Source organism: Dunckerocampus dactyliophorus, chromosome 12, assembly GCF_027744805.1.
Source record: "Dunckerocampus dactyliophorus isolate RoL2022-P2 chromosome 12, RoL_Ddac_1.1, whole genome shotgun sequence".
In the NCBI taxonomy this organism is placed as follows: Eukaryota; Metazoa; Chordata; class Actinopteri; order Syngnathiformes; family Syngnathidae; genus Dunckerocampus; species Dunckerocampus dactyliophorus.
Genome location: NC_072830.1, coordinates 20,213,681 through 20,228,702, shown reverse-complemented (window position 1 = coordinate 20,228,702; position 15,022 = coordinate 20,213,681). Strand labels below are relative to the sequence as shown.

Genomic DNA, 15,022 nt, shown 5'->3' with positions numbered 1-15,022 from the left:
ATATAGTGTAATATGGATTGCAGGGGAATGTTGCTTCTGGTCGGTAGCTTGGGGGAAAAAAAAGAATGAAAATGAAGGAATATGTATAATAATCCACAACTACACGTTGTAAACAATGAGCATTATGTTTAAGTTATCCAGAAATAGAAGAACTTCCATACAAACAACCTTTGTTAATTTTTAAACAGTTCCACTCCCTGCCAGTAGGGGTCAGTTTACCATTGTCGACCATAGACTCCGCGAAGAAGAAAACCAGCGCGGAAGAAGAAGTACTGTACGGTGGCCTCTTGGGTCATCGAAAAATAAACCCAGTTTATGTAATAGTTGCCAGTGAAACAGGTAAGCAGTTGAATTGAAAATGACATAAAACGTGCTTTCCCGAGCTGTTGCGAGGTATAAAATTGTTGACTCGTTATTTTTGTGGCAGTAAGCCTAGCCCGGTTAAGCTAAGCTACACTAGGGTAGTGTAGGCCCCACGACTGCACGCGCTATCATAATTTTGCTGAGACTGCTAATAAAAATACGAGTAAAATCCACTTTGCATGCCTTTTTGTTCCATTCCGTTTGATTCGCTATATGTTTCAAACAAAAGCGAAAGCGTGACGTAACGCGTGTTAGTCAAGACAGTCAGACAATCCTAGCTGCCTCTAATCTCTAGTCAAGTTAACTGCTAGCATTTTCCGTCTTAATCCAAAATATGAGCCAAAGAGAGGTTTGTCGTTTCTACGCCTACAATTTTTGAGGAATAGTCTTAATCAACAATTCGCCATGATTTATACTGATAGACGCCAGACAGCCAATCAATCTCATACATTTAGGCATGTAAAAATATTGTATTCACATATATATAATAGTATATGTAATAGTGTTTGTGTAACGGTGTCATGACAAAAAGTACTGCCTTTAATAGAAAAAATCTCATAGCGTTCATCAACTTTTACTGTGTAATTCAAAGGATCATCCTCTGTAATGTCTTTTTTTTGTTGTTGTTTGATAGGGTGTTACATTTATATCCAACGTTCCTGAAACCTCTCATTTACCTTCTTCCCACTTTGCATCATTACAGCAGCCGTGCCCCGCCGCGCCCCCACCCCCAGCGGAGCCGTCATGTGGCAGGAGGCCCGCAAACACGAGCGCAAGCTCCGTGGCATGATGGTTGACTACAAACGGCGAGGCGAGCGTCGCCGAGAGTACTACGAGAAGATAGTAAGAGATGTTGTCACTTAACGACTCTTGCATAACAACAAATATTGGCCTTCTGACTTGTCAAGTTCTATCTTCCGGCCCTCAGAGGGCCTTGTGTTCTCTCGCTGCCACTTAGTTTTTCCTGTAATGTAGTTTAGAGCTGACCTGACACATTTTAGGTTTGTAAGCAACAGCAGTATAGCACAGGTTGGAGCAAAGTTTTTCATCAAGCTTACTGTCTTTTCCATTCTTCTCATTTTGTCTCTGTAGAAAAAAGACCCAGCCCAGTTCCTTCAGGTTCATGGACGAGCCTACAAGATTCACCTGGATCCGGCTGTGGCTGTGGCTGCAGAGTCTCCTATCAACATGTGAGGGACACACGCACACAAACGTGATCTGTAGGATGCTAATGACTCTGTAGGATTTGATTTTACTGTACTTGGCCTCTAATAGACTGTCTCGTTGGAAGATTTATTTAGTGATGTGGTGTCACGGTGATCAGTTTTCAATAAATGTTTGTGTTAGGCACTGTATTAAATGTGCTTTTATAGCATGAACTTGTTTAGTTTTGCTGTGCCATATATTGTTAAAAGCTGGAAGAAGCACAGATAAGAGATTTGCCTCAGCCCTGACTGATCCAAGGGTGCTTATTCTGAAGCTGGCGTAAACATTACAACAAAAAAATCTATAATTTAAATGTACTTCAACATTTATTAAATACTTAACAGTTCCAAAAGCCAAATATTGCTTTTTTTCCCCCAACAAGATAACTATTGTAACTTTTCTTATTCACTCTGGTGAATGAGTGGTATATTGATGCTCGCTGTCTCATTTGTCTTTTCTAAAGGATGCCCTGGCAAGGAGACGCCAACAACATGATTGACAGGTTTGATGTGAGGGCTCATCTGGACTATATCCCCACCTACACGCCTGCGCTGCTTAGCACCATGTGAGTCTGCCGTAGTAGTTACGTGTTTTCATGTCATTTGTTTGAATAAACATTTTAATCACTTTTACTTGCACTAGCATAAATGCTCCAGTAAATTTAGTGGTCTTTCTCACTGGAATGCAATTTAATTGTGGTCCATCGCTATGATAGTCAAATTTGCATAATTGAGCATGCTACATGCTACTTGCACACATTTTGCCTCCACATTGTCCCGCAATTCGCCGTGGCAATGCGTGTCATTTAGATCATCTCAAGTGGTGGGTCCAGGCCCGTTTTCAGCGTGTCGCAGGTCTTTGCCTGGTAGAGATGTAACGTTCTCGAACAAATCCAGTCTTTCAATCGACTCTTTTAAATGAAGGATGCCGACCGATTTGCAATTGCCAGTCGTCCGTTGTAAGCTGTTCTTACACGTCCATCTCAATCATTAGAATCCACGTCGTGCAAAATGTACTTGGTTCGATTTAAACATAGAGACCAATTAAAGGCGTAGGGAAAGTTTTTGATTCGAGGGATATTGAACATTTTGACAATTTCTCTGATTTTTATGAGATACTGAATGAAGGTTTTTATTGGGTCCTGCAGCCAAACCAGTTGAGAACCGCTGATTTAGATTCTAAGCCTGGAAAGCGTGAGGGCTAGTTTTGTGGACTCTGTGCGATTATTTATGCATAAATTACACACTTGGCATGCAATTCGTGACCGCAAATGGTGCGCATTGGCACAAAATTCCGCACTCCCTCATGATTTATTGACTGTACACCCAAGTCAAGTACTGTTTACGTCTAGCGTACGGCATAGTACGTGCAACACGCATTGTTCCCGCACGGGTATGCATTGTCACCACCATTTCCCGCAGTCGTGGCATTATTTGGTCCCGCTTTATCCTGCATCACCCCTAGTGTCATTAATTCCTCTATTTGCAAGGCACCTACCTTCTAGATGTTGAACTCAAGAGAAGAAACTCTTTGCAAAAAAGAAGAGGTATGTCTGTATTATCTCGCAGCTGTAGGAAGAGAATGCAGGAAGAAGGCACAACCATAACTAGAAAAAAGAAAGCACGGACAATGTGGGAGAGGGAATTGCTGACTAGAAGACATCACTTTGGGCATTATGATCACTTATTAACAGAACGTCACAAGGACAATACATGAGGCTTCAAAAATTACTTGAGAATTCTCCCTGACTTGTTCCATGAGGTGGTGGAAAAGTGAATCCATTCGTGTGAATGAGACTCGATTTGCTATGCACCGCCCGCATTGTTTGCGAATAGGTTGGGGTGCTTTCACGTTGTGTTCACGACTAGTTCACAAAGATGACGTGTGTTGGAAATTTTGAACATTAAAAAAAAAAAGTAAATTAAAAAAAAAACAATTGCGCACTGGTATGCAGCCCTGCACAACTTTACACCTACATCACACCTGTTTACGGCCTATGTACGGTACTCATTGGCATGCAGAATTGTGTACCACTGTGGGGACAAATTCCCTGCACGTGTCAAGGTGGTTTAAGTGTTATATATTGAAGGCACATATGTATGTTAGTGTCATGATGAAACAACCTGAAGGCGTTTTATCCCCAGAACTCCAGAGCAGGAGATGGAGGAGAGGAGGTGCAATTATGAGCGCTACAGAGGCCTGGTGCAGAACGACTTTGCCAACAGTAAGTGATACATCGTCTCAATCGTTCAGAACAACAATAAACACTGATAATTTGCTCCTTGTTGCAAGAAGCGAATCTCAGGGTTTGAATATATCACACAATGTGACTGTAATTGTCCATTAACTCATGCCTGTTGTCCTCCTGCAGTCTCCGAGGAACAGTGTTTGTACCAGATTTACGTGGATGAGCTCTACGGTGGTCTACAGAAACCAAATGAGGACGAAAAGAAAAAGTATGCAAATTAGATGGATAAACTTTATTAATCCGCTAAAAGGGGAAATTCATTTATCTTATTGTAAAGAACACACACACGCACATATGATTATCATTGTTTTGGAACACATATGTGTTTTTCATTGTTGATGAACTTGCATTATCACAGTTGCACAGTTGAATTTTGCTTGTGTTGGTGTTGGCGATGCAGTCTTTGAGATGATTTACGTGTCATATCTTCACCTGATACGTCATGGGCTTCCAGTGCCCCCAAAGATAGAAGATAAGATAGATAAAGATAGAAAGATAGATAAATCAAGAAGGGCGAGCTCTGGGGATCTGATCTGAAACATAAAAAAAATGTACATTATACATTTTCCAATGTGTGGAAACTTTTAAGTCCCATCCTGTAAATATACTGAACGTACTTCTTAAAACCTTTAAAGACAATAAAAGAGGCAAATATTTTGGAGGCTACATGTGAATTACACAGTCAGATAGCCTCTGCCAGAAAGGATTGCTGTAGCGCTCCTTTAGACACCTAGGCTGCAGAAGTCTGTTACTGTGGCTGTCCAGGGTGCTGTAGAGGGGGTGAGACACATTGTTCACAATAGCCCTGACCTTCCACAGCGTTGTGTCTCTGATCACCTCCTCCTGTGTAGCCAGTCTGATGCCCACAACTGACTCAGCCTTTTTCATGATGGTGATGAGTTTTTTCAGCTTGTTTTTATCCTTTACCTTAACTCCAAATCCCTAACACACTGACAGCAAAGATGATGGTGCTGACGATATGGAGTAGTTAGTTTCAGACATTCAAGGATGTCAACTTTCTGAGGAAATACTGCCGCCTCAGGTCCTTTTTGTGTACCTCGGTGTTTGTGGACCACTCAGGCTTGCAGTCCAAGTTGACACAGAGGTCTTTATGGTCTATATAGGCGGTAAACGGTATATGTTACCTGCTCCACATCTCTACCAGCTATGGAGATTGGCAGCGAGGTGGCCTTCTTCCAGCTGAAATTGGCATCTCCTTTGTCTTCTCCACATTCAGCTGCAGATAACTCTCCCCACACCACATCACAAAGACATTCACCAGTGCTCTGTACTCCTCTTCTTGCCCCCATCCCGCTATAGCCGTGTCATCAGAATATGTTTGTAGATGACAAGAGTTGGAGCAGTACTTAAAATTCACAGTGTAGGTGGTGAACAGGAATGGGGAACGCGCTGTTCCCTGGGAGGCTCCGATATTGCTGATCAGACAGTCATATACACACCTCTGCAGCCTCACGTACTGCAGTCTGCTCGTCAGGTAGTTTGTGATCCAAGTGATGAGGGGGACGTCCACGCTCATGCTCGCCAACTTTTCCGTCAGCAGCCTGGGCTCGATGGTGTTGAAGGCAGACGTGAAATCGAAGGACATAATGCGGACGTGTTTGGTCTGTCCAGGCAGGAGTAGGCCCTCTGCAGCAGATATACAGTATAACAGGATTGTCCACCCCACCTGGGGGCTGGTATGCGAACCGCAGCGGGTTCTGCACTGCACACACCTATGTTCTCAGCCTCTCCTTGACCGTAATTACTGTATGTCGGAGGTCATAGCTATGGCTCTGTAGTCGTTCAGTATCATTGTGTGTTCCCCTCAGCAGTGCACTTTTTATTATTGAAACCAGTGATCTTTCTGATCCCACTCCAGACTGCCCTGACATATTTCTCCATTTTCTTTTCTAGCTTTCTTCAGTAGATGTTTCTGTTTTCCCCAATTTTCCTTTTCAGTTCCTTTTGTACCTTCCTGAGTTCTGTCTTGTCACCAGTATTGAAGGCACTTTTTTTTTTTTTAATTAAGTAAATTTTTCAGATCACCTGTGACCCAACATTTATTATTTGGGTAGCAGCGGACATATTTAGCGGCGATGGAGTTATCCACACAGAAAAGTTATAGTTAAGGTTGGCTGTGTTTTGTCACCCCAGCATCTGTATATGATTTTGACAAACCTATTTTGCTTGTGATGCAGGTTGGCTGAGAAAAAGGTTGCCATTGGTTATACGTATGAGGACAGCACCGTGACAGAACCTGACCCAGCATCTGACAAAGACGACGACAATTCGGAGAACAGCGAGTCCGAAGAGGATGAGGTTATCCCAGATATCGGTGAGCAAATGCCCTCTAGTTTTACCCTACTGATGATGTGTTGTTGCAATAGTAATTCTGTTATTATACGATAAAATTATTATAAAACAGTACAGTAGATCCCCGCTATTTGCGAGGGAATGGGGGGTTACTTTCCGAGACCATCCACGAATGGCGAAAAATAAAATAGACGCCCATAAAAATGTCCTGTTTTTCACACATGGCTCACTGCCCCGCCAAACCTTCTTGCTATCTTGACCTCAAAGTTCTCCTCCGATTTTGGATCAACATTTGCAAAAACAGTGAATGTCATAATTATTAGATTACAGTAGATTGAGCTACAGAACTCTTCCATTCTTGCTTCAGTTGCCATTGTTCATTCCTGACAAAAGAAACTAACAAGCTGAATGCATAAATGCACAATCCAGGTTTCGGCCCTAAATACTCTATACCTCACACACACTAATGAAATGCATTTTAAAATATAAAATGTATAAGTACTCACCACTAATGAATGGTAATGTAAGATGATCGATAGAACAGATGGAATGGAGTCGCGGTCGAGCCTTTAGCCTCCTCATCAGGCTAGTGGTATGCCGTTCCGCTGCTCCGCAGGTCTGTGGGTGGAGAAGATGGTTCTCCAAGTCGCGTTGACATAATCCACACTGCTTGCCTGTTGTAATTCCAGTAATGATTTAGGATCATATATTAACTTGTGTTCACCTCACTGCATGTTTTGAGGCGGGATTTTCAAGAAAGTTGACTGTCCAAGCTAGCACTGGTGTAGCAACACAAACATGGCGCCACCATTTTGCGCTTATGTCACGTTTTACTGTATGTATGCTCTACATTTTATGCAATATTGTCACATACCTGTATTTAGAAATTATTATCGACTCCAGAGTGAATTAGATGTTTTCTGCCGTAGAAAATGGCCTATTTTTGGATAATTTTTTTCAAACCATAAATATGCTGGGTCACAAATGCTGAATCGTGAATATACAGAGATTCACCATATACTGATAGTGTCATAAACAATTGGAGGAATGAAGAAAGTTTCATAGTTGTATCTATGTTTGCCTGCGTTTGCAGACGTGGAGGTTGACATTGACGAGCTGAACCACGAGCAGGAAATGGAGCTCAACAAAACTGCCACTCCCTACGGAATGGCTGAAGGAGACTTTGTCAGGTAGCGTTTGTTTGATAACATTTTACATCACCATTACATGTCAAACGCATATACTTTTGGGAAAATGACATGAGAGGATTCAAGCTGAACCAAATAAGAAGTAACCATCATGGGAATATAATCAATTATAAAGTGTGAGACACAATCCCTAAGTAAGCATCAGCCACATCAAAAACCCAATCTAGTGTAGTTATACCACACACATGACTCTGCAATAAGTCCTCATTAAGCACTGAATTGTATTGAGTCTATTTGAGAAAAGTGCTGTTTCATTGAAAAGCTCACCTTTTTAGGCTGTATTTTTCCAATCAATTTAACCATAGTGGTTTTAATCGTGGGATTCTATTACAACCATAACATAATTCTTAACACAAATCTTAAATAAGCTTGACCACACTCTTGTCTGGCGTTTTTTTTTTTTTTTTATCTAGCATTGACCTCTGTCAAGAAACAATCTTTGTGTCACATCAGACTTGGGAATGTTTTACTGGAACAAAGTTACCGGTACTATATTTGTGCAGTGTAGTTCTCATTTATGGCAAGAGAGGGCGCTAGTTTCACTATGAAAGAACTGCTCCTACCCTGAGTGTGTCATTAAAGTGCAATCAGTTATGAGATGCGCTTCACAAATCATGGACAAGAATGTGAATGTTGTGTAGGAATACATTAGGACGCATTGGTTTAAAATAATAAGTTCATATGCTTGCACTTTGATGCCAATGATAATGAGGGGATTTTATGCTCGTTCTGTTGCTTGAGGGGTTCAGTTGCATGTTTATTTTTGAGCAGCAGAGAAAAATGTCATTAAGGATGTACTAAGCTTGACTACATGTACGGCAACTGTGTCCATCAGGATGTTGAGGAAGGACAAAGAGGAGGTTGAGGCCATCAAGCATGCCAAGGCGCTGGAGGCAGAGAAAGCCATGTACTCGGTAAGAACACGTCTCTTATTGTGACGTCTACAGTATTTGCTTGCTGCTCGTTGTGTGACACGTTGGGCGATTTCAGGGCCGCCGTTCTCGCCGACAAAGGAGAGAGTTTAGAGAGAAAAGGCTAAAAGGTCGACAGATCAGCCCGCCAAGGTAATTTTGTATTTACAAGTATTCATTAAGCACACTGCAAGTGACACAATTAATCGTAGAAATCACATTCCTTATTGTATGTTGCAGGTACACATGCACTCTTTTCAATTGTTCTAGTGGACTAACAAGAATGTCTTTTATTTAAACTATGATGAGAGGATAGTTAGTAGCTGTGAGTCAGCTTGTAACAGTAAGAAGCAAGCTAACACAACATGTTTACATAAAGCTTACAATGGTATTAAAGCATTACATGGACAGTTTGTTGAGATTATAATAATTAGTACTCTAATGACTAATTTAGCCATTGTTTTACATACTATATTCATACTATATTTGAATAGTTATAAACACAAAAGCATGGATTCATTGCTGTGCTATGCAGTATAGTGTGTAAATGGGGGAGGAATAGAGAGATTCACAATGTTTTATGTTGTTAAATAGGTGTCATTGGACAGCAATGGCATTATGTAAGATCCGTGTTTCATATTTTCTTTTCTTCATCAATCAGCTACGCAAGGAGAGACAGCCCCACATACGATCCTTACAAACGGTGAATTCTTTTTTTTCCCCACTCTCTCGCTTTTGTTAACCATATTGTGGCATGTGTGGGTTCATGCGTGTTAGACTCAGGATTTGTTTGATTTCTCTCTCTCTCTCAGGCCGCAGTCAGAATCCAGCTCCGAGTCGCGCTCACGCTCTCGGACACCCGGTCCAGAGAAGATCACCTTCATCACCAGCTTCGGAGGCAGCGATGACGAAACGGCAGCAGCAGCAGCATCACAAGCCGGCGCCCCCCACGCCTCCTCCAATGCGCAGCACCCTGCAGGTCATAGCAGGGGCTCCCGGTCGGTAACTTTCCCTTCTCCTGGCTTTTCATTGGTTAGTCTTTTGACCGTTGACATGATCACTGCAGAGGCTGATTCCCATCATTCAATGCTGATAGTGTTTGATGTATTGGAGGTGAGGTTTATTAATCTGCAAAGACATCACTGTGCATGATGTGGCAAGACTTTTGCTGATGTGACACCATTGGACTACTTTGTGTGCATGTCATTTTAATAGCAATAAATCCACTGGATCGATCAAAGGATCATAGCAAACAGTAGGCTAGGTACTGTGGTGTTCTTGTGACTAAAACTTTGTTTTTGTATTTGTTCAGGAGACGAAGGTCCTCATCCAGTCGTTCTCCTTCGTACTCCTCATCCCGCTCTTCATCACCGTCCTCCTCATCCTCCCGTTCACGCCGCAACCGACGAGGACGGTGGGGAAGGGACGGCCGTCGTTCCCATTCCCGCTTGAGACGATATTCCCGCTCCTACTCACGTGACAGGGGAGGGTCCCGCAGGAGACGCGACCGATCGAGATCGCGATCCAACGACCGTGATAGAGAGCGGGCGAGAGACAGGGAGAGGAGACGATATACTTCAAGGAGACGAACAAGGTTGATAAATGTCCTTGAATTTTCAACAGGTATAGCCGTGACCTGACTTCATTTCATTGTTTGTATCAGATCCCGCTCCAGCTCACGGCAGGGGGGCTCCTCACGGCGAAGCGTCCGGAGCAGTGGCGGTCATCGGCGGGGCGAGAGCGACAGCCGCAGTCCCTCGCCATCCCCCAGCCGCCTCAACCACAGCCCTTCCCCTGAGCACAGAGGACCCCCTGATCCTTCAAAAGCAATTACCGACAAACTAAGAAAGTAAGACCATGAAGGCATCTGATGGAGATGGCGTCGTCAGCCCTCCTGCCGTCCTTGCTAACCGCTCAATGCTTGTCATCCCTGTAGGCCTGAAACAGCGGGTGGTAAAAAGACGGGAGCTGCCAAAGTCAGTAAGAATTTGATCTCACTGAGCTTTCTTGCTAAAGCCTACTACGCCTCCCTCATCCCTGACAGGCTGACAAGGTGTCCAGCACTGGGGATGGAGAAGCCTTTGTTGCCACTCAAAATAATCATTCTTTTCTTGTTTAACCCCCTCCACCCGTAGCCTTCATCTTACACAAGTTAACTGAAACATGTTGCTCCAGCGGACATAAAGTGGACTTCAGGCACCGTTATTACCATTATTGTGTTGAGTGTGCTTGTTCACATATACATGTTTTTTTTTTACGTTCATAAATATTCTGAGCCATGGTACGTTCAGGGACGTGTTGGACGTGTTCTGGACAAACGTCTGGGCTTGTTAAAACAAATAAAGGTTTTAATGTCCTACAGTTTTAAACGGTGAGATCATTCGGTGCGATTGTCGTTTACTGTCAATCACTCTGGACGTTTGACTGCCCTTGTCGCTGCTGCTTCTCCTGGCAGAGAAGAGGAGCTTTGCATACACGCCAGCCCTCAGTTTGAGTAGTGCTCTCGTGTTTGACTTGCCTGCGGTGTTGTGACCTGCAGTTTTTCTTGCCTGGCCAGGTTTAAACAGCCCACTGCTGGGTGTGTCGGCAGCAAAATGCCACTGGCTCTTTTGTGAACTCGCTGGACCTGAACTTGCACTTGTTTCACATAGTGTCCCTCGCTGCTCCCTCAGCTGTCCTCCTGCATTAATCTCCCCTGACACTGTTTGGTGTATTCCAAATTTACTGGACACTTGTGTGGAGGCTTCTGTAGCTGCCGACGCTAACATTACATGTAGGGCTTCTCCACCCAAGTGCCTCACTTACCTGTTGTCTTTTCAACTTAATAATCCACAAACACTTTGTGTGAAGTGGACATTATCCAAATTGTGTCATAGCACATTTAAAACATTTTTGTCAAGCTGCTAACACGGTTGTGTTGCCCACAGTCCAAGTTGACGCCACAGGAGAAGCTCAAGCTACGTATGCAGAAGGCCCTCAACAAGCAGTGTAAGTGCAGAACTGTGCGTGTGTGTGTGTATGTGTGTATGTACACTCAACATAAATATAAACGCAACACTTTTTTTATGAGATGAACTCGAAGGTCTAAAACTTTTTCCACATACACAATATCACCATTTCGCTCAAATATTGCTCATAAATCTGTGATAGTGAGCACTTCTCCTTTGCTGAGATAATCCATCCCACATCACAGGTGTGCAATATCAAGATGCTGATTAGACGCCATGATTAGTGCACAGGTGTGCCTTAGCCTGCCCACAATAAAAGGCCACTCTAAAATGTGCAGTTTTATCACACAGCACAATGCCACAGATGTCGCAAGATTTGCAGCAGCATGCAATTGGCATGCTGAGAGCAGAAATGTCAACCAGAGCTTTTGCTCGTGTATTGAATGTTCATTTCTCGACCATAAGCCATCTCCAAAGGCGTTTCAGAGAATTTGGCAGTACAACCAACCGGCCTCACAACCGCAGAGCACGTGTAACCACACCAGCCCAGGACCTCCACATCCAGTCTTAAAAGATCCTGAGGGTCATGGAACCAAAAAAGTCCAGTGGAGACCCAAAAAATGTTACTGACCCTGAGCCAGAGGATACGATTGGCTGTCGGTCAAGACACGGGATGATCCTTGCCCCAAATGAAGGTTGTTAGGTACCGAGTGCAGTCCAATAACCATCAGACGGCATCTGCAAGAGAAGGATTTTGAGAAAAAAAAAATGTCTTCTTCAATGTCTTCTTTTCTTTATCGATACAAAATTGCTCGTTTAGAATTTACACGAGACCACCAGACATGGGACGTTGAAAGATGGGAAGAAAGTTTTATTGTCTAATGAGAAAAAATGTAACCTTGACAGTCCTGGTGGCTTCCAACGTTACTGGTATGAGGTGCCATCATCATCCTGGTTGCTTTTTCCTTCAATGGAAAAGTGAAGCTTCAGGTTGTGCAGGGGCGTCAAACAGCAGCTGGCTGTGTGGAGATGTTGCAGGGGGCATCCCTCATGACTGAAGGCCCTCGTCTGTGTGGTAATGACTGGCTTTTTTAACAGGACAACGCTGCAGTTCACAATGCCCGCCTGACAAAGGACTTCTTTCAGAGGAATAACCTCACTCTTTTGGGCCATCCTGACCTAAATCCAATTGAAAACATTTGGGGATGAATGGCAATGGACGTTTACAAAAATGAACATCTGTTCCAGACAGTGGATGCCCTCTGTGAAGCCATCTTCACCACCTGGAGGAACATTCCTACTAGACTCCTGGAAACACTGACATCAAGCATGCCCAAACCAATTTTCGAGATGATTAACAAGAATTGCTCAGCCATTTCTTCTTTTTGCATTTTGAAATTCCACTTGGAACTGCTTTAAGATCCAACAGTGCAAAATGCAAATTCTTGCAATTTTTCAACTGGTCTTAAAATTTTGATCACGAGTGTATCATTCCAGTAATTATTTTTGGTAATATTTTTAATATACTATATATATATTATTTTGTGATTTTTCAAATTAATATATTTATAATATAATTTTATATATGATAATTCTATATATATTTTTTCCTCCTCCTGTAGCCAAGGCGGATAAGAAAGCAGCCCAGGTGAAGATCCAACAACAGGAGCATAAACGACAGGTGTGCTGAGTTGAATTTAGTGCAGCAGCAACAAAGAGTCATTCTCCTCCATTTCCTCTTATTGCTATGTGGTTATTTTACAGGAGCGAGAGGGAGAACTGCGAGCCATGGCACGCAAGATACGCATGAAGTAAGGCTGTGTGTGTGTGTGTTTTGTGTGTGTGTGTGTGTGTGCGCGCAGGTGGACTGTTTGGTATTTGAGTGTGTTGCAACCGTCTGACCTCAAGGCTTTCTGTGTTTAGGGAGCGTGAGCGGCGCGAGAAAGAGCGCGATGAATGGGAGCGACAGTACGGCCGGCAGAGCCACTCGCCCTCTCCCTCCAAATATGGTAAGACTTTAGGATCTCTCTCTATGGCCAGCAGCTATGTGGGGCCTCACAAAGCACAGCTTCGCATTTGATGCTTTTCTATTGGCATAAAAAACGCCATACAGTTGACTTTAACCACCCATTGCCACTCATTGCTCATTTTAACGTTAAGTTGAGGATACATGGTTATACCTGCAGTATTATAGCAGACGTTCTTTTTCTTGCTGCCTGCAGTCTCCTGTAGATTACGGTTAGTCTCTTTACGGTGGCCAACGGCCAGGAAAAGAGAATACCATTGTTTTAGTTTGATAGCGTGTGTCATTGTGTTGAAAGTGGTTGGTTTTAGCCGCTTTCCACATTCTTATTTCAATGCCGGTGAGGCCAGGGTCTGATGCACAGGCTCCCGGTGACAGTTTTACGGGCGCCAAGAGGTTCTTGTGGCTTGCTTGTGTTTTGATGGCAGCTCTCTGTGCTCTTGTCCCTCAGGCCGAGATTCCAGCTCATCCAGAAGGTATGTGAGAACTCCTCTTCCTCTTCATTGCCAAGCAACTCTTTGTTTTTTAAAAAATTTTTTCCACTACTTATTCATGAGTATGCACTGCCGCACCATAATCGTGGTTTATTCATTTCCATTGCAGCTAATGCTAATCATACCAGTATTTAAAACAATAAGAGCACGTGTACCACTGAATGATTAGCTTTTATTTTTGTTTGTTACCATGCTGGTGGCAGTCTCAATGCAACAGAACACTGTGTACTCATCTGCCAAGAGAATCAACCAGCAAGTATCTTAAATGTCTTTCATTCTGACCTTTTGTTTCCGGGTCCTAGGAGGTCACGCTCTCGTTCTCGATCCCGTTCCCGCTCTCGTTCCCGCTCTCGCTCCAGGAGTCCGTACAGCCGATACTGACCGGACGTGTTGAAGTCATCCAAGAGTCATTGTTGGAAATTGTTGAACAATAAAGCAGGACCCCAGGACAGGGTGGTAAAGTTGTTGACAAACACATCTACACCTCAAACAAGTACGTTCTCTTGCCAACTCTGACCTCTTTGCTAATTCCTCTGTTCATTTTGTTTTTGCCGTCAACCGCTGCAGGGTTATTAAACTGGTTTGTGTGTTTTTGACCTCTGCATGCTCCTTGTTACGTTTCTTTCTTGAAAACTTCCTCGAACAGACTCGTGTTTCAAAAGTGTCTCACATTGAGCACTTTGCCTTTTTAGCGTCCACGTCTTCCTTCACAACACTTGACAACACATTTTGTAGGTAATGTAACCCTGATTAAATGAGATCCTCTCTTGCTCTTTTTCTAAACCTTTCTGCTGGCTGGCATGTCCAAATAAAACTCATCATGAAGCAAAATGAGCATTAATACATGTCTTTAAGTGGATGTTGTCTTTTTTTTAATGACTGGAGCCTTTATTGAATAGAAAGCGGATCCTCTTAAGAGATCTTATACGATCTGATTTTGTTTCATTTTTCCAACTGAAAATGACCTATTGAAAATTTGAAATAATCAGTTCCATCTCAGAACCAATTTCAAAGCTTTTTACTGTTATAACTTAACTGAAAACACTTGAACCGGTACTGCAAAAGGTATTTGGGTTGTCGATGCACCTTTCGCATCAAGCGTAAAAAGAAGTGAACCACAGCAAAACACTCTGCCTTAACTTTGATAACAAGTGATGACACATTATGGCAAAGGAGTCTTACTGCTTTTCAGTGTGACTTCATGTAACTTTCTGTGCATAAGCTGCAAGAAAAAGCAGAGCTCATCCTTTTTTATTCTTGTTGAACTGACGGTTCAAATTCCAAAGCATTGTGCAAATTTAGAGGCAT

The 15,022-nt window shown here is 43.0% G+C and overlaps 1 protein-coding gene across 2 annotated transcripts; it reads left to right on the top strand.

The window, feature by feature from the left end:
• Positions 1-228: 228 nt before the first annotated feature.
• clasrp (CLK4-associating serine/arginine rich protein) lies at positions 229-14,316 on the top strand. Of its 2 annotated transcripts, XM_054795199.1 has the most exons (21): positions 229-339; positions 1,067-1,206; positions 1,456-1,553; positions 2,033-2,134; positions 3,714-3,793; positions 3,941-4,025; positions 6,016-6,152; positions 7,224-7,320; positions 8,174-8,252; positions 8,329-8,402; positions 8,911-8,952; positions 9,062-9,247; positions 9,562-9,843; positions 9,913-10,098; positions 10,186-10,225; positions 11,177-11,237; positions 12,820-12,878; positions 12,962-13,008; positions 13,121-13,206; positions 13,672-13,696; positions 14,017-14,316. In XM_054795199.1, the coding sequence occupies exons 2-21, from the start codon at positions 1,108-1,110 to the stop codon at positions 14,093-14,095; spliced, it is 1,944 nt and encodes a 647-aa protein (XP_054651174.1). In that variant the 5' UTR covers positions 229-339; positions 1,067-1,107; the 3' UTR covers positions 14,096-14,316. The 2 variants fall into 2 exon arrangements, 1 of the variants encoding a protein (XP_054651174.1); XR_008573241.1 differs by lacking the exons at positions 13,672-13,696; positions 14,017-14,316 and having other exon boundaries at positions 10,186-10,229; positions 13,121-13,205.
• The last annotated feature ends 706 nt before the right edge of the window (positions 14,317-15,022 follow it).

Excerpts from the sequence above, each read along its gene's own strand:
- clasrp (XM_054795199.1), top strand. The coding sequence starts at position 1,108 with ATGTGGCAGGAGGCCCGCAAACACGAGCGCAAGCTCCGTGGCATGATG. Across the intron at positions 11,238-12,819 it reads GAAGGCCCTCAACAAGCAGT|CCAAGGCGGATAAGAAAGCA; the intron begins GTAAGTGCAGAA and ends CTCCTCCTGTAG. Across the intron at positions 13,207-13,671 it reads GCCCTCTCCCTCCAAATATG|GCCGAGATTCCAGCTCATCC; the intron begins GTAAGACTTTAG and ends CTTGTCCCTCAG.